The following is a 24,076-nucleotide window of genomic DNA, read 5'->3' as shown; positions in this document are numbered from 1 at the left end:
TTTTTCCATTAATTTAAGGGATGCTTATTGCTGTGGATTTTACTCCCCCATCCTCCAAGAAAATGTATCCTTGTTGTGTATATGCATCAGCACAATGTGCTGGCAGCTATGAAAACAGAAGTAAAAATAGCTAATTACAAACTGGAGGGACAAATGAAACAGATGTCTTGAAAGTAAAGAGGCACCTTGGAGAATAAGATAAGAAAAAAAGAACAGTTATTATTTATTTTGTTCAGCCCATATTTTCTGAGTAGTTGAGTCTGAGCAGTTCTATTGTTCCACAGAATGAAAACTCTGCAAAAGCACACAAAATAGCCATTTTAGCCAATTTATCTTTGTCCTTGATTAAGCTTGCCATCTAACTGACTGACTTGGTTTGATAATCAGGTTTGCAGTTAGTTTTCAGAGGTAAGTAAAGTTGCTCTCTTTTGCCAGGCAATCCTGAAATAGCCTGCTCACATTGTTGGTGATCCTGGGAAGCAGCCCAGCCTTGCTCTGCTGCCAGCCCAGGTGGGAAGGAGGCCATGGCCATTGACCATGTCAGTTCAAGGTTCCATTCATTCTGGCACCACTTGGACAGTGGTTTTAAGTAGCCCCTTACATTGCAAGGCACATTTCTCTCGGTGCTGTTTTTGCAGTGGCAAGATTAATGGGCACTTTGCAGTGCTTGCCTTGGAAACTATATGCAAAAGCCCAATCATTTAAAAGATATAGATTTATGACATCACTGATCTAACTTTCAGTATTGGTTGAATAAGAAAAAACTGAATGTTTATTTTGTGGGTACTTAATATAATATTTAAACTTTGGAATTAACAAATGACACTTGCACCCCGCATTTTGTGGTGTATGTTTTTGTTTCTTTTATTGGAAATGTATTTAACACCAAGCCTTTCACTTATTTTCCAGCTAAATACCATTCTACCCTGTTAAAATCTTTACATATATGGTCTTCCTAAATATTCTTTAACAGCTTGGATTGAAGTTAACTGAAAGGCTTCACTTCAATATAAAACAGACCCAATTTTCTTAACCACAAAATCATTAAGATTCCACTGATTGTATTAGATGCACAATAAGGTTCCTGTTTAAGAGGGCACAGAGTACACCAGATGAATTAAATTTGCATATTTCAATTGTATTGTCAAGTAGCCTTATAAAAATTGTCTAAAGAGCAATGTGACAGTACTGCAGATTCAAACTTGCAAGGCAAAAAATCCTTTTGCTACTAAGAGTATCAAAGTAAAAGAAATTGTTTTCAAGGGGTGATTTTTAGAAGTTTCTGATCAGCAGTGATTTATGGAGACAGATGCACTATTTAAGTGTCCTTAATCTCCTTAGTCCAAATTATATTGCTACATAAACAAAAAACTCTTCCCAGCGTGGAATGCTGCTTCTGTCTGGTGTTTCCCAAATAAATATATTGCAGGTCATGAAAGAACAGAATTCAAACTAATAGATGAAGCAGTTTTTAAAGGTAAAAGTCCAGGCAGTTTCAATGAAACTTCTCTTCAAAAGAAAAACCCTGTTGTGGAATGAGCTCATGAATCATTTATATTGATTTTTTCAAACTAGTATTTCAGTTTTTGTGTCTGTGTGTAACACAGCTTCTCACATTCTAAGTGAGATGACTTCTGAAAAGTTTTTTTTAAGAATTAAGAATTAGGTTGCTCCAGCTTAGGACAGCCCAATATTTCAACTCACATCCTTCACAAATTCATATTTTCTAACCTTGCACAACTGGTTGTGTTGACAATATGGTTGTCTGTCTGTCTGTCCTTAGTATGGATTATACTAATACTAATAAGGAGTCTATGTCTTCAGTATGATTTAGCATTGGGAGTATAGTACAATCATGGGAAATTCAGATGGTGAGGGTGCTCTCCTGGTCCAGTGTCCTGCTTGAAGCAGCACTGCTTTCAAGGTTGATCAGGTTGCTCTGGGCCTCCTCCAGTCCAGTTTGAAAACCTCCCAAGGTGGAGTTCAGCAGAGACAGCCTGCCCTAAAGCCCAGTCACTGTGAGATTTATTTCTTGTTCTTCTTTTGATTGTCACTATTGTCCTTTTGCTGTGCATCTTGGAGAAGCATGTACTTTGTTCAAGGCTGTATTCCCCTTTGGATGAATGGATATCCTGAATGGATATTTGCTGTTTTAACTCATCCTGCCTGCTTCCTTTGGCTGGCTGAGTGAGCCTGGCATCTTCCTCATTCCTTCAATGCTGGATGCTGCAGCCCCACAGTGGTCTTACTGGCCTTCCTCCAGTTACATGGCACTTGGGCCAGTTTGCCAATACCTTCTTTTTTGTGCTGGGAGCCCAGAAGTGGCTCTGGTGCTCCTGGTGTAGTTTCCCATATGCTTAATAAAAATTTAAATCTCTTTTGGTACACCCCTCCTGCTTTGGCCCAGTATCAAGGTAACTTCAATCATTGCAAGCTCTCACCACTGACCCATATCCAACTTGCCCCACAGGATGCAAAGATCTTTCCTTTTGTCTTTCTGTTTTTCCTCTTTTCTTTCTTCCCACTGCAAAACTGCCAACTTCAATTGGCATCCAGCAGGCACTTGAGCTCTCCCAGGGGCAGGACATTCATTGCACCTTTCTTAAGCAAACTTTATGAGGGCTTCTTGGCTCATTTCTCCAGCATGTCAAAAAGTTCCTCTGAATGGTTTTCCTATCCTCTAGTGTGGTAACAGCTCCCCCAAATTTGGTATCATCCACAAATTTGAGGAACAGTGTATTCCATTTCTTCATATGAGCAATTGACATGAATAGTAAGAGAAGCAAAAGTTTAATCCTCCACTGAACCCCAAATTACCTACTGATGGGAACAGTTTTGTAATAGCATTCATGTTCTCTTGCATTACCATTACTGGGATTTTGCCATTTTTAGGCTGTGGAATTTGTATCTTTATGCTGCTTTCATCACTGGGGGCAATGCAGAGACATTTGTCTCTGAAAATTCTGGAGCAGAGGGACAGTTGGCTGTTGGCAGGGGCATTCCCTGCTGTACTGGGGAGAAGGGTGGAGGCTGGCTTTTCTCACTTCGTTTGTGCCCTGGCACGTGTGTGTGAGTTTTGACTCCTAAGCAGTCTCCAATGTTGGAAAGCTGAGCTTTGAATCATCCCAGGCAGTCGAGCATGGCTGGGCAGAGCTGTGCCGCGCTGCCTTGGCCGCTCCCCCCGCCTGTATTTCACACACAGCTGCTGCTATCAAATGCTAGGCTGCTCCCTGGATTTTGCCATCTGTTTGAGACACGTGTTTCAGCTGCATTCCAAGGCTGAGCTAATCTGCAGCAGAGACCCACCACCTCCAGCTTTGTAGGAACTGCAAATAATACTTGGCTCTCAAGATTTATGCTTCTTCTTTTAGGAGCTCGTGGGGCAGCATTCCAGCCAGATGTTGTTTTTCCTTGAATCAAGCAGATCTAATGAAACCTTTTCATAGTGCAGGCTCAGCATTTTTTGTTAGTTCCTAATATTTTCTAAAAAGTTAGGAAGGTCACAAATTTGACTTCTATATCTCCTTACAAAATTTGGAACAGTCTGAAAAACCCACAACAGTTACATGTAGTGTAGCACACGGACAAAAGAAAAAACTTCCTAAAGTTTGTGTTACTTAGTTTTGCTACATTTTCATCTTTTGACTACTCTTTCATTACAGTTCTGTTGATGAACACTTGGGATAGGTAATAGGAGAAATCCAGTAGCAGAGGTTGTAACTGGCTTTTGAGAAAGATGTGAGAAACCTCTTATCAGTAAGTTCTGGAATTTTCTGCCCATGTGTTGTTTCTTGTATAATTTATCAAAACTTCTAAAGAGATTTACACACTTCAGAAAAAGCTGTGGGAAAGCTATTGAAAGGAGGAAATTATTGATTGTTGGTTTAGAAAAATTTCACATGAAATTAAGAATAAATCCTATCCACTTCTGTCTGTGACCCTTATTATTCCACTGAATGGTTGACATCTCTTGTCCTTTTTCCCCCAAAGTGTCCCAAATAAGCAGCAATCATTTATTTGAATAGCTGACCATGTCTGTTGTAGGGAATACTATACACAGCTCTGGAATATTTTAATTCTTTTCTCCACATGAGCTTTCAACTTGGGATATTGTTAGTTCTTAGTGTCCCTTTATAAATATAAAAGATGTTAATTCTTTTTGGTTTAATATTTACCTGGTTTTTTTGGGGTTTTTTTTTGAGTATCATCTTCTTTTAGTTCTTCATAGTAACCAGCAATCCCTCTGTCATGATAGCCCTTCTTTCAGTGTCAGGCACTTAGTACAAAGGTTAATTAAATTTCTACTGAAGAAGAGCACTGTAGAATTTTTTTCTGCAGTTGGCTAGGAGATAACTTTGACAAGGATGGGTAAAGAGGAAGGTCTTACACTTGGCAATGCAGCAGCTGGCTTTTTCCACTTTGGAAACTGAATATGTCATTGCCTTGATAGATGTGGCTTTTAATTCCCTGGGAATTTCTCTTTCAACTTCATGAGAGACTAAAGTTCCCCCAAAGGTCTCTGACTTTGTTTCACTGTAGCCATTGAAGTGTGACATAATTGGCAGGGGATGCTTTTTCTAATGACTGGCTTGGTTCTCTTTCATGTTTGATAAATATTATTAAAAGACTCATTTCTGCTCATTTCTCTTAGCTGTAAGGGGGCAGTTAGATACATGTTCTTAAGAACCTGGGTAATTTTGGCACAGGCTGTAAATGCTGTCCCTTCATTGACGTAATGCAGGTACTGTCTGTGTTCAGCAACCAACATTTGACAGCACAAAACCCCTGAAGAAATGATATTTTAAAAGCTCTAATTTTAACCAAGAGCTCCAGAGTTCCTTATGCTACTCAAGGTGATTTCTCAGTAATTTGCCTCTTCAGCTGCTTGTGAATGATCTTATTTTCTTTAAATCCTCTTTCAAAGGGTATTTCTGCTACTTTTCTTCTCAAGGCCTATAATTGAAATACGTTCTAACCTCATCTTGCTCCACTGTCTTCCTACCACAGACTTTTTGCACTGACTTGTACCACCCTTAAATACATAAAGAAAAATAATCACTGTTCTAAAGTACTTTAAAATCCATGCAAAAGAGAATAAAAAAGAGTTCATGTGACCCTGTTTTACTTGGTAGCTGCAAAAAGCTGCAAAAACAACACTTGTAAGAGATTTCTGGGATTGTGTATTTGATTTATACAATATGTGTGAGCACAATGCATGATTGGGATGTCATTATGCTAAATATGTTGGAAGAAAAGATGGTATCTATTCTCTTAATCTTATTGAGAGGTCTCAAATGAGTTGCAGAACAGGCAGGAACCCATGAAAGCAGTGGTGGGAGTTAAGGCGTGCAGGTTCCAGTTGTCAAATGTTGGTCCTTCAAGTGCAATGCCAAGGAAGAAAACGTGAAAACACTTCTTAATCTGATCTGCTGAAAGGCTTCTGTGCCTGAAAGCTTTCTTATCAACTCTGTCACTTAGTCTAATAAAAAATACCCCTTCTCTTTAAGACCATGTAGATTCTTAGAGAGTATTGGCTATGACAGCGTTGCTTCCACAACATGTGATGGATTAAAATAGAAGCAGCAGAGAAACTGGATTAATCCATTTTGATTTTCATTTGCCTAATGGAGGATATGCTTCTCCCCACTAAAACACAGACCATAATACATATGTCTAAAATACATACCTAATGCATACCTAATTACATTAGTTGGTTGGCCTTTATGCTGCCAACTTTTTTTTCCTTCATATATCAAACTGTGGCTTGTTGTTTTCCAGTGGGACAGAACTGACATAGAGACTTTGAGCTTTTACAAATATTGGAATATATAATTCTAGGCTAAACTAAAGTCTTCTATGGCAGCTTATGTTCAGTTTAAACTTAAACCATCTTTCTCTTTTTCCTAGCCGTGTGACTCCTCTTTCATTGCCTCCTGGGCCCCTGACATACCATCTCTTCCACATGGAACTGAGGGAGGTTGCATTGCTGTATAATACTTCTCTTTTTTTCCCCACTCTGGACCAGCCTGTGCTCTCTGTTAGGAAAACAAGCAAGGAAGATGATTTGATTTGCTCTGCAGATTTGATCTGCACCATGGAAGGCTGAAAAAGTTAGTAAGTCTTTGGGTGAGATTGCTGTAGATATAAGAAAATTGAGACATTAACTAGGTCAATGCAGTTACATTGGATGAGCAAAGGGTGTAACCATTCCCTTGAAGAGAGCACAATTGTACTGAGCCCCATGCTTCTGAAGCACAATTTGGAGGCACTCTTGATGCAATTCTAATCATCTTTATCAATTGGTGGTAAGTTATTTCCTTAGAAATTCTTTGTTCTGGTGGTTTGTGCTTATTAAAAACTAAGCACTATTGCAGTGTTCTGTGTATTTGTGTGTGTGTGTGTGCACAGGTTTACAGTAAGAGGTTCTTAAGTTTAGTTTACCTGTAACTAAAAATAGAAACCCAAAATAAAAAAGGCTCTGCAGTCACTGCTATTTCATTATATCAGTGTTTCAAAGACTTTTAGCTTGACTTAAACATGAGGCATTTGTTTTTACCTGAAAGATTCATCACATTTAGATTTTTGTGGTAGGAAAATAGAGTATTAGGAAAAGCAGAGGAGAATTATGCCTATGCTTAGCCCTTACCTCACAACCATGCTCTTTTGTGGCATTTCTTTTTAATTTGTGTGAGCCTGTGTGCTTTGATCAATGGAAGTGTGAGAAGAGGGTGACGTGGGTGTGACTGCACTGGTCACTTTGTTTCAAAGGATCAGTTCTGCATCAATTCTGCAAGTACCAAGATTGCTGCTTTCCTTTTTTCTTCCAACTTAAAGCCTATTAAAGTCATTGCATTTACCATTAGGTTGTGAGAACAGGAGGAGTATGGAATACACTACTAATTAGGTACCTTGAATTAGGGCTGCATATGTAAGCTTGGGTCTTCTTATTGGATGTATGTCCTGCCTGGGCAGATTCCTGTGTCAGATATGTGGATGTTCAGTGTGAGCACCTGTGTAATTGAAAGCCAAACTGCCCACAGTATTTAGTTACATGACAGACATTTTTTCCTCCCTTATAGATCAGTGTGCCTGACAGATAGCATTCAGTAAATGGGGCAGCTGCTTAATTTTTGTCATTGTTGTTCACTGCACAGTCCCTCTGAAATCCTGCATGTTGCAAATTCTTCCATTAATAAAAACTGCATTCTTTCCTGCATGTCTTTTTCTGGCATACTTGGAAGTCTCACAAAATGGGAGGTGACATACTGGGAAGTATTGTTTTTATTTTCTGTACCAGGAGTTGGGACACAGCAACTTTTCTAAATCAGAGAAGAAATCTCCATCTGAGCCAATCTTCATCAGTTCCAGTTAGAACTTCAGAGTAGTCTAGGCCAGCTTATTCACTTCAAATCTGACCTTTTTATCTTTGATCATGGATCAGCCAAGCCATCTCCTGCCAGTCAGGTTCTTTACACAAACTAATTTCATGTGCTTTGTAGATTGAGAGAGGATTAAGACAAGAATCCTGAAGAAGCAAATTGCATCTGATCATGTAATCTCATTGTGTTTAATCCTGTAAATCACTTTGATTGAACTATAAATTACTTCTAGTATGTCTTTTTTTTCTTTTCCTTCTTTTTTCGTTAGGTGTAACTTGACATAAAGGACTTCTATGGCTGTAGGAGTACAAACAAGAAACATATGATTTAACTACTTCATTATTTTATTTTTTCAAAATAAAATTGACTTTCAAAATTCCATGCATTTATGTTGTTCAAGAAAGCAGTTTTGTAAACTGGAGGAGATACAGCACATTTCCAATAAATACTTTGTTAATGGTTAATGCTCTTGTTAAGAAATCTGTTTCTATAGTAACTGCTGCAGATTGTCACTTCCTCTAGCATTTGGAATAGTACCAAAGTGAATTTAACACTGATGCTGCGAGGGACAAATCCTGTGAGAGCTGCAGTGGATCACTGTGAGCAGTGTGCTTTATTTGGCATGGAGATGTATGAACACACAGTTCAGTAACCAGAGAGGGTGTTAAGAACTCTTTCTTCCTACCCTTTATTCTAATGGTCTGTGTGCACTTACTTTTTTCCTTCTACACAAAGACACTTGAATCTTATGACAAGGGCACATAAAATACATAGGTATGCTTAAGATTTTAAGTTTAAATATTGTGCATGTGTATGCTACTAATTTTAAATGTCTGTGAAGAGATTCACCACACATGATATTCACTAATAAAGAGGGAGTCGACATGGGGCAAATGTCTGTGGCTCAAGCTTTGAAACAAAGCCCAGGTGAGTTCTAAAGGGTGTGTTTGTCTTATCTTGTACTAATTGTGTTTCTTTGTTGAAACACAGTGAAAGCAGATTTTTCTTCTCTGTACAGAAGTGTGTATCCTCAGGTGAAGTGGATGTTTTCAGTGGCTGTGTATTCTGTTTCACTGCATGTTTGCCTCTGGTTTTGTTTGTCTCTTGGGTTGAGACTGGACCAAGGAAACTCTTGATCGAGTGAAGGCTGAACCTTTTTTTAAGGACAGAGAAAAAGACTGCAGAGAAAATATATTTCCTTTTTGGCAGCCACAGTTTCAGTGCTGGTGTAATCCTGAGAGAAGCAGAACTTTGTTTTTTGCAAATTTGTATATTTGCATGCAGTGAGCAGTTGGGGATGTTACAAACTTCCTTCATGCATCATTTCTTTCCAGATGGACGAGATAAAAGGCAAAGACAGGGTGATTCTGGCTCTGGAGAAGGACCTTGGTGTCCAGGCAGGCCACACACAGAAACTGCTCCTTCAGAAAGAAGCTTTGGATGAGCAGCTTGTCCAAGTGAAGGAGGCAGAACGATACCACAGTAGTCCTAAGAGGGAGCTTCCTGCAGGAGTGGGGGATATCAGTGAACTGATGGGAAGTCCGGTAAGAAAATGGAATTTTCTCTGAAATTCAGCTCTGGAGAACTGCCTGGGTGTTCACATTGGTTTTGTGGTTACTGCTAGGACCAATTAATGGTAGATGGCCTGGTGCTGCACTGTGCTGTTTTACTGATGATTTAAAAACTCCTTGGACCTCTTAAATTGCAAAGAATATTGAGAAATATATGGATATAAAACTTGCAGAACTAACACTGTCATCTTGATCTGTGAAGCTCAGTATCTTCTCACTGTTTCATTAATTTAGGAATATTTTAACCATCAGAAAATAGGTACTATACTTCTCAAAAACTGAGCCATGTGATTTTAATCTATGTCCTTTACACTAGAACTGTTTTAGCTGAGAGTAAGAACTCTGGTGAGAAGTAACTTGCTATATATTAAATATTATTTACCTAGATAGTTTTTAATTGGCAAACTTTACATGCATTTCACAAGATGCTGTTCATGAAGCATTTTTCCAGGAAGTTATTTAGTATTTCTGTTAATTATAGTAAGTTTTCCAGACACTGATGTGCTTTTCTGTTTTAAACTCACACAGTACAGTTGCTAAGCTATGATATTACTGTGGACAGTAAAATATTTTTAAAAAATTAATTTTATAAATCTGTATGTTTTTGATGTAAAGGAGCAGCATCTGGATGAACGAGATGTGCGGAGATTTCAGTTAAAAATCGCTGAGCTGAATGCTGTAATAAGGAAGCTGGAAGACAGAAATACTCTCCTAGCAGATGAAAGAAATGAACTGGTAAATTAATTAGAAATAACACAGATGGTGACTGGGAGGGCATCTTTATGGCAAAAGATTTAATGTTGGAAAGTCAGTGTTATAAATAATTTACGAATTAGTTCTGGTTGGCCTTGGTCAATTATATCTAAATGTAACAGGGATTTCTATAGAAATTAATCTTGTGACCACAGAAGACGTGGATGGAATCTTTCCTGTTCCACAAAAATAAAAATTTACAGATTTGTTTTGGGGTCACAGTAATCAAATTAACTGCTATGTCGCCTGTAGCACTGAGTAATGATGTTGTGTAAAACATGCATAATCCATGCACTTAAATTGCTTTATTCATCCTTTTGAAATTTGTCTCTGTGACATGCTTATGCTATTTAGGAGTTAAAAAAGCTTTCTTGTGCTAGTGATGAAAAATCTGCCATTTCTCAAGGGAAGTCTCTTAAGTAGGTGAAATTACCCTAGAAGAGGGACAGTAACTTACACAAAAAAGGATATGACATGGATTTTAAGAATGAATTTTATCAGCCTTTATCAGTACTTAATTGCTTGTACTGAGGTTAGTGGTAAAACTCCCATTGACTGCAATGGGAGGTGAGTTTCACAACAGGAATTTTTACACATGTCCCTTAATGCCCTAATTCTGATGGCAGTAGAAAAGATTTTTCATTCTATAAAGATGGAACCTATATATCTGATTTTAAAATTATATTGAGGGTGAAGTGGTGGCACGTTGACATCTTTGTGAAACATTGACATCTCCCTCCTTGTTAATCCTTTCTGTGGACCTATATAATTCAAAACATCCCTGTAGAATGCTGAAGTATTTCAATGTATCCCTCAGTGTCCCTCTAGATGGAGGGCATGTGTGACTCAGTCAAATGCTCTTCCTGATTCTGGATTCAGTGGCATAAGAATATATTTTGAAAGAGATATGGAGCAAGTTTTATACTGTGAGACAATAATACACATAAAATCAGTAATATCAGGAAGGCCATGTGATTAAGCACTGTGAAAAATAGTTTTCTCAAGAATGGAACAGAAACCCAAATACTCAGTGAATTTATCTCAGGAAAACAAATATGATCTCTTTCTCCTTTCCAGATAAAACTTAGGAAATTTAAAAATCTTTTGACTGAGAAAAATAGATTTTTTTTTCCCAAATGAAACAACTCATGGAGCAAAAACAGTGAAATATTAAATACACACAAATGCAAGGAAGAACAGTAATTTGCTTCATGTAATTGTCTAACATTATAAAACCACAGGAGCAAAATTGAGCAGCTTGAAAATGTCAGCAGAATGCTGAGATTGAATCTGTGCCCTCTGGCTGACTTTCTCATTGCTCTAATTATGCATTAAGAGGAGGAAGAGTGTCCTCCTCTTAAGGGATGGCTAAATTGGTGAAAACAACTTGTCTAGAGACCCAGTTGGTCACAGGAAGCTTATATATATTGAGTTTAGTTCATAAAGAAATCACTATGGATCATCACAAGTGTTTGCCAAGAGCAAAATCCAGTGACCAGATTTAGTTTTTTTGGCAGACAATGCAAAAACGTTACATCTTACTTGTTTGGACTGCTGTAGTTCTTATTTCAGCAGTGGTGTATGTCAGATGCCATTTAGCAGAAGAGCTAAACTTTCTGAATTAAGAAAAGCAAGTGGAAACACACCTGATTTTTCTTTCCTTCAAAGGTAAACTAAAGCACAGCTAACTTTGTTGCTTTGCCATTTGCAGCTGAAACGTTCTCGGGAGACAGAAAGTCAGCTGAAGCCTTTGGTAGAAAAAAATAAGAGGATGAGCAAAAAAAATGATGATATGTTACAATGTATCCAGAGGATGGAAGAGAAAATAAAAAATTTATCGAGGGAAAATGTAGAACTGGTAAGTAACCATCTCTGGTAAGTAACCATCTCTGGTAAGTAATCATCTCCAGCATCCTGTGATGAGAGCACACTGCACGCAGTTACTTTGAGCTGGGAGTGCTTGTGAGGCTTTTATTCCAACCAACACATCATTCTCCACAGTGGGATGGTGCAACTGTCAAATGCAGACAATACAGCTGAATACTCATATTCTAAATTCAGAGTGGCATGTGCTTTGTGTTGTATCAATTCACACTGATTAAGGGAAAGGAGCCCAGATAGATAAAATGTTTTTGCAGGCTGTAAAAAGCTGTGACTTAAAATCAGCTTTATTAAATACTGCTTTTATGATTAGAAGTCAGAACTGAATTTGAGTGCATGCACTATGCTGGATCACGGAGTTCACTTGTCTACTAATTTTTTTTTTCCCAGACTGTTCTTTGATTCTGTTCTAAAATATCTTATGTGAGAGATTAACACAGAGGCATATAGAATGTGAGAGGTTTTTTTTTGTTGAAAGATGCCTTGTGTTGTAGTGGAGTGTTCACTCATGGCTACAAAGAATTCTTGGTTGCTACATCATGCAGGAGAGTTTTTCTCCTCTTGCAGCAAGACACTTTCAAACATTCTTTATGTTTTTTATTTTTGTAGAAAGAAAAGTTATCTGCACAACCAGCACTGAAGAGGCACACATCTTTGAATGATCTCAGCAGCACACGAGAGGAACAAGAAATTGAATTTCTTAGGCTGCAAGTCAAAGAACAACAGCATGTTATTGATGATCTCACAGTGGTAATGTTTATGACTGGTATACACATGTGCATGCACACACATCTATAGGCAAGCTAAAGATTTGAGAGGAATGTTTTAACTCCAGTTGTAGTAGTGATATAGAAATACTTTGGTGTCAAAGGGTTGTTGTTTTTTTCTCAGGTAGTGAATGAATTTTCTTGGAATGTGTATGAATCTTTGTATTAAAAATATTTACCTATTACGAGCTGCTTGTGAAAAAAGGTGCATGATCAGCCTTACTGGCTGTCAACAAATGAGGATCTTGAGTAAAGGAGGCTTTCCAAAACTTATGACTAAAATGTGTTGGATGCAAACCCAAGCACTCCCCTGATCTAGAAGTTCTCCTAAAAGAAGGAAACATGGTGTCATTAATTTCACCTGGCTAAGCATCTCTAGCTGAGCTGGCCACAGAAGCTGTATTTAAAAAAGATGGGGAGAACTCTGTGTGGTTCATCAAACCAAAGGCAGCAGCATGGTTTAGGATTAGAATTGCCCAGCTGCTGCCCTCTGACTCAGAAGGCTTCTGAAGGTGATGCTCATGGATGTTTGCAGTGTTTGATGTTCACAGGAACCTTTCAAGTTGTGTTTGATGAGGAATCTTTCAAGTTGTGTTAGAGGTGGTGTCTAGTGCTGTTTAGTGCAATTTGTGATAAACCCTTCTGGTGCTGGCAGAAATTACACGTAATCTCTGAGAGACCCTTTCCATTCTGGAGCAGCATCTGGAACTCAGGCAGACTCAGACATCTCAAATGGCACTACTGACTGCTAAAAGATGATAAAAAGAATTTAAGAGCCTTCTGTCTAAAAAGAAAATTAAACAATTGGATACACAATTGAAAATAAAAAGAGAAGCTCCAAAAAGGAAGAAGAAGAAGAAGGTGTGTTATTACTGCATGTGGAACATTGTCTCAGTTCCAGGCAGTTCCTCTGAGATTTTGGCCCAGGATTTTTCTCTGAAATCAGTGCCAAATTTGGATGTCTGTGTGCATTCCCCAGTGTCCCAGTGTAACAAGCAGTAGGATGTTTCTCAGATGCTCTGATGTAGGGTCTGGCCCACAGAGTGATGCTGCTTTAGCTTCCAAATAAAACTGCATAGGCAGGGATGGTGATATGACATTAGATGTGCAGTATATGGCAGATAAAACCTCACTTATATTTCAGTGCAAAGTGGGTATGAGAGGACTCTTTTCTTACTGTTTCAGCTAGTGATGTGAGGAAATATATTGTATCCTGACTTTGGTCAAATAATATTAACTTGTGTTTAGTGTGAAAGTAAAATAAATAAATATTTTAAAATATTGTTTCATTTTTGCTTTGTTTCCTACTTACAGATACTATTCCACTTGCAGGAATTACTTAAATTTTTAACCAGGAATCTTATTTGGTTCCAGTACAAACTAACTGAGCCTTTGCCTTTGATGGGATTGCAGTGGAATTCTGCAGACTCTTGCTTTTGAGCTCTCTTTTCTGGCCCAAACCACACCTCTACAGACTACAAATGTATCATAGTTACCAAGAATGACCCAAATGTCCCTTATCTGAGTAATATAAAAATAATCAGCCTAACTCCAGCTGAGACCAGTATGATACATGGAAATAAGAGCAGTAGTCTTAGGCAGTAGGGTTGTGTGAAATGATTAACAGTTCATCTGTAGAGTACCTTTGATGCTGTTAAAACCTTGTCAACATGACTTCTCTCACAACAGGGTGTTCTGGTCAGTTCTTAAAAGGAAAGCTGTCAAGGTGAACTCAGATGACTGCAAAAGATGCTGGTGGCTTTTAATTGGCATGATTATTGTTCTGGTAGCTCGATTTATGTTGCAGAAGTAAATTAAGCAGTCTTCTTACAAACAAGACTAGAAAGAGGAAGACTGGGATTTTGGAAGTGCTTGTTCATTCTGCACTGCTCTTGTTTGGATACCTGCTTGGGAGGCAGAATATCCCACTTAAAGCAGGAAATGTGCCTTAAATGGACATCTGAGAAGAGAGCACTCTTTAACAGTATAAAATTCAACTGTCTGGTTTTTTAAGCTTAAAAATGTATTATTCTGCAGCTTGAAATACCTGCACCATTCTACCTTGGCAGTCATTTCTTTTCTTTATTTTTCAAACCACATGTGTTCAAGGTGCTGTAAGTTGATGTACTCTTCTCAATTATTTTGCATTTTCCAACACTTATTTCCTGGAACAATTGCTGCTAAATAATTTTGTTGTGATTTCTACTGTGAGCTTCCTATTTTTCCAGTTTCTGAACTGAATGCAAAGCAAATAACTGAATAGAATAATACCATGCAGTGAGCAATAACTGCTAAAGAAGCACTTGGAACTGCAATCTGTCTTTTAAAAATAGAGGTGCTGCAAACAAAGATGCAGAGCTAAGGAAAGAATCAGACAAAAGCAAGAAGACAGAGACCTGCCTCCTGTGTTGTTGGTTTTTTTTGACTTGCTCCTTCATATTTTTTTACCTTCTCTTCCTCCTCTTCTCCTTTGGAATTTGAGGCAGTATTCTTGTATTTAGATGAACATAAATCTTGCATTTGCAGCCATGACCTCTTCATGTCATGGTATAGTTTATTGGGATCTCGCACGAAAACCGGAGTAGAAAAAAGACAGCGACTAAGTTGACACAGACTGAGAGTGCCTTTGGATTTGAGACTTTTCCCTGCAAGGATAAGTCAGATGTAACACTGTGTCTGCATATGCATGCTTCTATATCAGAATATGTCTGATATAATAACTTTTAATTACTAAGACTGGACTAATATTTGGCTACTGACCTTCTGCTTCAGGATGGTTGAACACTGGAGTGACACTGAATTCTGTTTCCATAGTGAGCTTCTTGGTAAAAGAGTCAAAAGAACTATCAGAAATCTGTGCTCAGTATTTAACAAAGCCTTTTCTTGCCAACTTCCCATCAAATGCGTGAAGTACGTGGCTGAAGGTTTGTTTGCTAAGGCATAAAGCTGCAGCGCAGTGTGGTGTAACATGGTGTTATTCAAAAGGATAAAGACATTGTGTTAGCTTTACCAGAGGCTTAAAGAAAATGTTAATGGTATTTCTCTGTGTTAGACATATCTAAGTATGGCTTTAAAACAAACCCATACCAAAATGTTCCCTTTCCTTCTAGGAAAGAGAACGGTTATTGCGGTCTAAAAAACAGAGGAGGAAAAGTCTGAAGCCTCCAAAGGTGAGCAAACCTTCGGTTTTTCGTGCATTTCTGTTGTTGTGAACAACACCTCTTTCAAATACTGCCTGAATTTAAAGCTCTGCTTAATGAGAAAAATTCACATGATTCTTCTGCTTACACTTACTGGTAAGTGCTTCAGTTTTTAGGGTAATCAAGAGTTTTGTACTTCACACAAGTGATGTTGTTTTGGGGTTTGTTTTAAATAAAAAAATAAAATTATGCTTTTAGCCACTGTAGCCTAAATATTCAAGTGGCTTGAGGCATAATGATTTAATGGCTTGAAAATACTATGATTTCAAAGGACAAATATTCAGTCTGTTTTAAAGAACATACCCCCTTTAAACTACTTGTGCCAACATAGAGCTAAATCACAGTTGAAGAATAACTCATGCTGGGGATGTTACTGAAATAATATTTCTGTATGTGATATATAAGTGATATGACAATTCCAACTGTTATGCATTAATAACTTATCTGCTCTAGAATACAGGGTTCAAGACAAAAATTCAGATTATAAAAAGAGAGAAGTTTTGCTTCAGAAAGTACCCTAAAGTTTCTTGTAATGCGCTAAAAGTAATTTGCTGAATAATGTTTTTTGTGAAGTTGAACATTAGCAGCCTGGAGCATGTGTGTGGGAGGTGGGAAATGGAGTAAGAGGGGAAAAATGGAAATGAAGAGTGGAGCTATCATTATCATCTATATAGTAGCTTAAGATTAATTCTGTCATAAATGGGTGCCTTGTGTCAGTGTGTTCTGCATAGTCTATTCCTGGTAACCTCCAGGTGGTGCCTTTTTATTGCTCCGCACTCTAATGCCTATATTCTGAAAAATTTATTCTTTGGGACTCTATTTCAAAGAGAGCCAAGAAACTGGTAGTTTCTTCTAATTCTGTTTCTAATAATGATGTGTCTTTTACATAGGAAAAAAGAAAAAATCAGAAGTAACAGTAGATCCTGCCAAATATATTTGCAGCAACTGTAAACTATTCTTTCTTGATGTAGAGTAACTGGAAATTGGTGTTTTGAGAGCAATTTTAAAAAAAGAATGCAAAAGTATATATATATATGTATATATATATATATATGTATGTATATATGTATATATATATATGTATATGTAACTTATACTGTACTTTTTATAGTTTTTTTCCAATTTTTGGCCTTTATCTGACTGTAAGTCAAATGTGTAAGATCATTTGCTAAACTGTAAAATTCCTCATGAAACAAAGCTAGTTAAGTCAATTTTTAGGAATTGAAAAACGTGAGGATTGAAGAGAATGGGTGTGATAAAAATTAAAAATTGTTGTGGCAATGCTATTTTCTGTTTGCTGAGATTGCTCTATGGGGAATTCTGCTGAGTATACAGCAAGAATTGTATGTGTATGGGCAGCAGAGTTGGGACTCTTATTTAGGGTATAAAAGAAACATCAGTGAGAACAAATTAATCAGTAGCAGGCATTTCTGCTACAAACTATTCCATCCTCTGTCCTCTCGATCTTCAGTGGCTGCAGTGTCCATTTGAAATTCTATGTGGTGCTATCTCCTGAAAGGAAAAGCAGGACTATAAAACAAAAACAAATGAAAAAAGAGAAGGTTATGCGAGAAGAGCAAATGGGATTTTATGTACTATAGTAGTTCACCAGAGATTATATGTACTATAATAGTTACATCATATATACACACTAGTTAATATAGTTAATTTATAGCTGTATTTAACTTTCTAAATGAGCTAAATCCTTAAGGAATGAAAGAAATAACAAATAATACTACTGTGCCATTGGATAAACCTGTATTTACATTTATATGAGCGTTGACTCACAGTTTAACTGCAGTTGGTGTTGACTTCTAAAAATCCAATCCTGGCTGATTTCCTTCCAGGCCACCTGTGTGGTCCTGTGAGGACCAAAATCCTTAAAGGAAGCTGTGTTTCCCACAGTTAATTTAACAATCTGTGTGGAATAAGTTGCTCACTCGGATGAGTTGGGATTTTGCCATTTCATCACCTCTGTTTTAGCCTATATCAAGAATCCAGAAGAAAATTGTGGAATTTATTTATCCAACTGTTGCAAATGCTGGTTAGATGTCAGTAATGGACATGAGATACAGACATCTCACTCTGGATAAAGTGGTAACATTTAGTGGTTGGAAGAAGAAATCTAAATAGGACATAGGAGTTTTGGCCTAAAATTGCCTGGTTTTGTCCACAGACTATAAAGGCAGTCTAAGATGAGTTGTTTTATATGTAGATATGTACAGCTTAAGTGTTTTTCTGGCTATTATCTGTGCAAGATTTTATATATCATGCAGACCATGTAACCTGTATGGAATAGTAGTGAAATTATGTGCTAACCTCTGTCCTAAGCAAACACTTGGAAGAAGAAATTTCTGATCTAAGATTTTGGCTTTGCTTTTCTAAAGTTTGTTAAATGTAAAATCAGGGTTAACACAGTGAACTAACAAGTTTGGCTGGTGGGTTGTATCTATTTCCAGATGAGTCCCATTCCTTACCACAAAGGGAAGGAGGAAATAACTCATGAGAATGAGGTTTCATGAAAATAGTCAGATAAGCTCATTTTGGAAGGTACAGAATGATTTGTTTTTTGTTCTAATAACCAGGAATGTGGTGCCAGGGTGAAGATTTACACTCATCTGTTGCAGATTTCCCTGAATGTGTGCTTTTAGACTCCAGCTTCCTTCATTCTTGCGATGGTCTGACTGCAGAGAGTCTGTGGTGGTTTTCTAGTGAGTCTGTGGTGGTTTTCTAATGAGTCTGTGGTTGTTTTCTAATGAGTATTTTCCTGACAGTTGTTTGTGTTATCTGGAGCAGAATCCATGGAATGCCTTTCTCCATCTTTGAGACATCTTGTGTGAATGATCTGCCAGTAGCCTTTACAGCCCTGAACATTAGATCAGCTGAGAAGCTTCTGAAAGTTCTGTATTTCTTGGTTTTTAATTAGCTATCAGTGTTATTTCTGGAGCTCTGTAGGTGCACTAGGTTACTGTTGCTCCTGGAGCTTTCACTGAGCACTCTTTCAATTCCCAAGGAGTCCATGGAACAATGCTGGCAACTGGTTCAGGCTCCCCAAGGAAAGGAGCAGCAAAGTGGGATGGGCTTTATAACCTCTGTGCTTGCAGGGTCTTCAGAGGAGTGATGCAGTGACTCTGTATGGTCAGGTACCTGATTTTTTCCAGGGTGTTTTTTCATTTTTTTTTTCCAATTTTTGTTGTGAAATAACCAAAGAAACTTCAGAAGCAGTATGTTTTATATTTTGTTTATTTTTGACTTGTGGAATGGAGGTACATGCATTCCATGATGGATGGAGTCATGCATTTGAAAGTAAGACATATTTACCCAGCCTCTTTGGTAACTGCAGGACTCTGTGGATTGTGCCTTTTTTTAACTTTAATAAATGAACTGTATTTGCAGTAGTGGAAAGCCTGCACACTGGTGTGATGGAGTTCATATTTCTTGTTTTATATTTTTCTTTTTTCCTCTGCCTCTGTGCCTTGGTGTGCCTTTATTTTTCTGGCTGCCAAGAAATGACATATAAGCATGAAGGTAAGAAGTTACTGATGAGCACATCTGATTGCATTACAAGGAAATGTATCTTGGATCTTTTTCATCATGTTTGATTAGATCCCTTAAAATGAGATATTTAAATGTAAAATGAAACTCCTTTAGCAACAGAGAAATCAGATTATATTGAATTTTGCATATAATGTAGATTATGTGTCACTACTGATTTATAGTAGTCTAAACTTTGATGTTTACTAAGCACCATCATTCAGTAGAAGCATTAATACTTGAGTTATAAAGACCTAATGCATAATTCTACTTTAAAATTCTATGAAAACATTGCTGTAAATCCACCTGAAAAAAAACTTGCTATAAAATGCATGGCAGCAGTCAGTGGAAATTATAATTCAAATCAGAATTTTTCAGCAATTTACATGACTATTTTCTCAGTTAAGAAGTCATGATTTAGAAATAAGAAATGTGCAAACAAATATAAAGCAATCTCTAAGTTCTTAATTCAGAATGTTTCCATTAAAAAAAAAGATTGAATGAAACTTGAATAAACATAGCTTATATAGTTATAGTTACAAAGATCCAGTGAGTATTGTGCATTTCTGTATACTTTTCAGAAACTGTTGTGGTTCAGCTTTTGAGGCATGCGTGGAGTCTCCCTTGGAGTTGATATATTTATTGATGCTTTATTATTTATTATCTACAACTTTATGACTCATATGTCTTTTTTTTGAGTTTTTTTAAAATTTTTTTCTCTCTCTACAGCTGTTCCCATGTGAATTAATTTATTTTGGTTTTGCTGTGAATTAGTTCTTGTAGTTGGTTGTTTCAGATGATCAACAGTTAAACTGGCTATTTTGTAATTATGTCAGGAAGCAATTCATACATGTACAGGTAATATACAGTAATTCAATACCTTATCTCTATTGCTATGGAATGGATCTGCTCCACAAAATGATAAATATACAGCTTTTCTAAAAATGAAGGAGTCTTAAAAATAAATTGTTCACTTGTAACTCCAGATATTACAGGTAGTCTTTATAGCATTTAAAAGTTTTTCCCTTTTAACTCTCCTTTAGGTGTTGGGGTTTTTTAGTGTAATGGGAAATATTAAGGTGGGGTTTTTTTCCAGGATTCCCTCATATCTAATAATCAAGTGGTTTATTTATTGATATGTATATATTTTTCCCCTACTTTTGATACAAGTGAAATGTTCAAATTATTTTTCACAATAATGACATTGCTTTAAATATTTTCTCCGGCCTATACACCCTTATTTAAAATCTAAATCACTGTTGTTTTGCTAATTTATTTTCATTTCTTGAAATGGCATGGGTGGGTGTGTGCAGGCAGGGTTAAACCTGTATTTGACCTGAGTTACCTAAAAGTGACTGTACAGCAGAGATGTAGCAAAAAAATCCCATAGGCAGGTAGGTTTTATTGTCACCTCTAACTAAGCTGCTGCTGACCCTCGTGGTACTGTGATCTCTGTGCCATATGACAATAAACTGGAGATTTGTTCTCCATATTTTAGAAGTCCCTTCTGCCAGCCTTTGCAAAGTCAAGACTTGACACTTACTTTGTTTACCTGCCACCATCTTCTTTACCTCCATAAAATGTACCTTCTTGTTTATGAAACTGTATCTGCAGATCAGTTGGAGTCAGGAAAGTGGGTTGAGCTGGCCACTCAGATTGTAAACTTGTCTTCCTTCAACTTGAAGTAGCACCCTTTCTTTAGCACTATTTTCAACTTCCAATATTTATTTGTAGCATTACTGTTACATGGTTGTAAGCTGCAGCCAGTATTCAGTGGAGGAGAAGAGCTGGATGGGCCATCTCACATGACCCATCGTGTTTTGTGGTAAACCTTTGTACTTAAAGAGAAGTCTGAAATGGTTTTAATTCAAGTGAGAGTAAATACATTAGCCTTCTGGTAAGCCTTTGTATTTTTAGACTGGAGCTTAAACCTATTCCTTGTGCCCTTTGTTTTCTTAAGTAGGACAGAAAGGTGAACTGGTGAATGCTGGAGGAAAGGATTAGATTATGCTAGGGAACTGTTTGTCTTAAGCACTTGGACATAGCTCTGCCTGGTGGAAGATCACAGTGCTTCCTGAACAAGGAAAGAGTAATGGCTTTCCAGTACTGTGGCACTACAACTGTGATCTTATGAATTCACAAAGTAGTGCTCTAGTAGCTTGCAAAAGGAAATTTGTTTCTCAAGGTTGTTTGGAAGCTCTTTGCCTTTTGTGCTGCATCATATTTATTTGCATGCATATGGATAAACATAGTCTGCTTAGAAAAGATGTGGCTTTTTGGGTTTCTGAATGAAAATTTTTAATACTGTTTGAAGGGGTCTTCGAAAGTGAAGCAGTTGAGTGATTCAGGTCATGACCTTGGAGCTGTCTTTGGCAGTTTGAGTGGAATTAGCTGTACTGTGAAACTATTATGGACTTGTTCAGTTTATGAGTGATGAGGTTGTGACCTGGTGGACTGTGGTGACCAGGGCTGCAGACTGGCAATGGAGCACATGGTGTCATGCATGCAGGCAAAAAGTCACACCTACAGGCTGGAGTTTTTGGCAGCTCTTAAAACAAAACAGAGTATTTTGACTGCTGATGAGAGCTGTGCTGGACCTAAAGAAGATAGTGAGCATTAGGGCTTTGTGAGAAAGAGACCATACTTATGTAGATATACTGGAAAAAAATCTCTAAGGTTAGGTAAGTCTGGAAAACTGCAAGGAAAGATCAATGTTTGGAAATCATCATGAGAGAGGGCATGATAGTTAAAACTTTTCAGTACCTTGAATTAAATGGATTGATCTCAATTCTTTGCTGAAATGTTGGATTTGTGATGTTTGGAATTATTAACAACTTAAACTTTTACTATTAATTTTTTTTTAATCCTTGTGACTGTTTTAATGAACAAGCTATTATCTTCTCAGAGACAACCTCTGATATGAATTTGAAAAAAACCCAAACAGCAAACTGTGACATCAGGATCTGTGCTTCAGTATCAAGCAGTGGCAAAACATAAAGAGATCTTTCTTCATCTTCTTACAGCCATCTCTCTCCACTACCCTCTCTGTTTAGGCTGCTTCATAACCTGAATCCATTTCTCAGCAACACCCTTTAAGAAAATATTTTCAGTTTTTTGTTTCTCTGAAATTGTGTTGGATTTGTGTGGTGTAAGAAGTCATGCTTTCTATTGATTAATAACAGCTAAAAACCTTTTCTTCTAGGTAAATTTATAAACAATTTTTTTAACATTTGAATTTCCATGGAAATATGCTGCTTTCTGTGACTAAGATTATATAAAAAAATCAACATTTTCACAAGTGATATTGTACTCATTTCCACTAGCTACTAATTTTCTCTAAGCATGCATTTAATTGATAATGTTGTGTAAAATTTTTTAAATCTGCAGTGCAACGCTGCTTTTCCCTAGACATGTCTTTTTGGTTAGACATAGTATTGGAGCAAACTTATTGAAAAAAAAGAGAATTATGATATTGAAAAAAATAAATGGTAAGTATTAAGGTATACTTTTAAGTAGGGTTTTCCAAAATAGAATTTTTTATTTTTGTAATTACTATGAGCAATTAAATTTGTTCCACCTTGGTCTCCAGAATACTTTTTTTCCTTTTGGTTGCACATGTTATATGTTGCATTGTACTGGCTTACTTTCTTCTGAATAGATACTGGATTCTCTACTGTGAATCTTGTAAGGACTTGTGTGATTTTGGTAATTAGGTAATTTTATGGTTTTGCTAAAGCATTATTCTTTTGGTATTTGCCTACTCTCTGTTCTATGTCCAGTTCTGTTCTTGGAGGTTCTTCCACAAATGATGAACAAGTAACTTATTTATTCAGAGAGGAGTTTGCAATGAACCTTTCTTTTTTTCTAAATACTAAAATAATCCTCAGAGAAGACCTTGGTTACTGCTTACTGAGTCACTGGGGTTTTTCATCTGTTTTGCTACTAGCTAAAAAAATAATAATTTTTCAGAGGCATGTTGTGGAGACATTTTTTGGATTTGACGAGGAGTCTCTTGATTCAGAAACTTCATCTGTAACTTCATACAACACAGATAAAACAGACAGGACACCTGCAACACCAGAAGAAGATTTGGAAGATGTAAGTGGTAACTGATTTGTTCTCCTTTCTACTTCTTGTAGTATCAATACAAACTTTCAGGCATTGTACCACATGAATTGTGAAAGATTTTCAGAGAATTCCTTTGGGTTTTTTTCTAGGCTGGTAACATATACACTTTGCAATAAAATGAATAAGATAATATTCTGCCTAACAAATTTGGCAGATATCGGTGTGAGAAATATTTTTTTTCCTCAAACTCTTTCTTATTAGTCAAAAGAAAATGAATAGGCATATTGCTTTGCCAAAAGTCAATACTTACTAGACAATAGCTTGCCTTTCAACCTTATAATTTATTTGAGTGCTTTGATACCATCAGGATTTTCTTTCTTTGCTAACAATACTCGGAGAGTTCTTTGCAATTCATGAAGGCTTAAATGATCATAGGTAGTAAATACCCAGTGACATGTTTTGTCCCAGCCCTGTGACATTCACTGCTGCTGGCCTACTTTGGAAGATTGCGTGTATGAGCACAAAGCATGAATTAGATGCTCTTTTTCATCTTTCTTTCTTGTTCACTAACTTCTGCCTAATACTCCTCAAAAAAAGCTTCATTCTTTCCTAGGTTTAGTGTCTAATAATATTGCAATCTCTTTTCTTTAGAACTCAAGTTCCTGGAGCAAAAATTAATTAAAGTGAAGGACATTTCTTGTCCTCAGCAGTACAGGAAGGACTTTATAAGTGTTAAAGTTAGTGGCTCAAAATTCAAGGAAAATAAAGACTTTGAAAATATTTTTTATTAAAAGAATACATTTAAGAAAGTATATTTGAAATAATTTTGAAATGTAGCTTCTGTGTCAGTGTGCTTTACCCTGGCGTTGTAGAGAACAAGTATAAGGAGGAAAGGGTGGACAGCATGAGAAATACAACAAATA

The 24,076-nt window shown here is 37.0% G+C and overlaps 1 protein-coding gene across 2 annotated transcripts in view; it reads left to right on the top strand.

Moving 5' to 3' along the window:
• The window catches only part of JAKMIP1 (janus kinase and microtubule interacting protein 1), a 141,461-nt gene that overhangs the window by 74,759 nt on the left and 42,626 nt on the right, over positions 1 to 24,076 (top strand). For both annotated transcript variants that reach the window (XM_030239075.2, XM_050974012.1), the window contains 6 exons: positions 8,714 to 8,923; positions 9,566 to 9,685; positions 11,415 to 11,561; positions 12,194 to 12,334; positions 15,462 to 15,521; positions 23,055 to 23,183. In XM_030239075.2, coding sequence (XP_030094935.1) covers positions 8,714 to 8,923; positions 9,566 to 9,685; positions 11,415 to 11,561; positions 12,194 to 12,334; positions 15,462 to 15,521; positions 23,055 to 23,183 — 807 coding nt within the window. The remainder of the gene's footprint in view (positions 1 to 8,713; positions 8,924 to 9,565; positions 9,686 to 11,414; positions 11,562 to 12,193; positions 12,335 to 15,461; positions 15,522 to 23,054; positions 23,184 to 24,076) is intronic.

The sequence above is a fragment of the Serinus canaria genome, chromosome 4 (genome assembly GCF_022539315.1).
Source record: "Serinus canaria isolate serCan28SL12 chromosome 4, serCan2020, whole genome shotgun sequence".
NCBI lineage: Eukaryota > Metazoa > Chordata > Aves > Passeriformes > Fringillidae > Serinus > Serinus canaria.
Note: the sequence above shows the minus strand (reverse complement) of the source record. Positions and strands in the feature narration are given on the sequence as shown.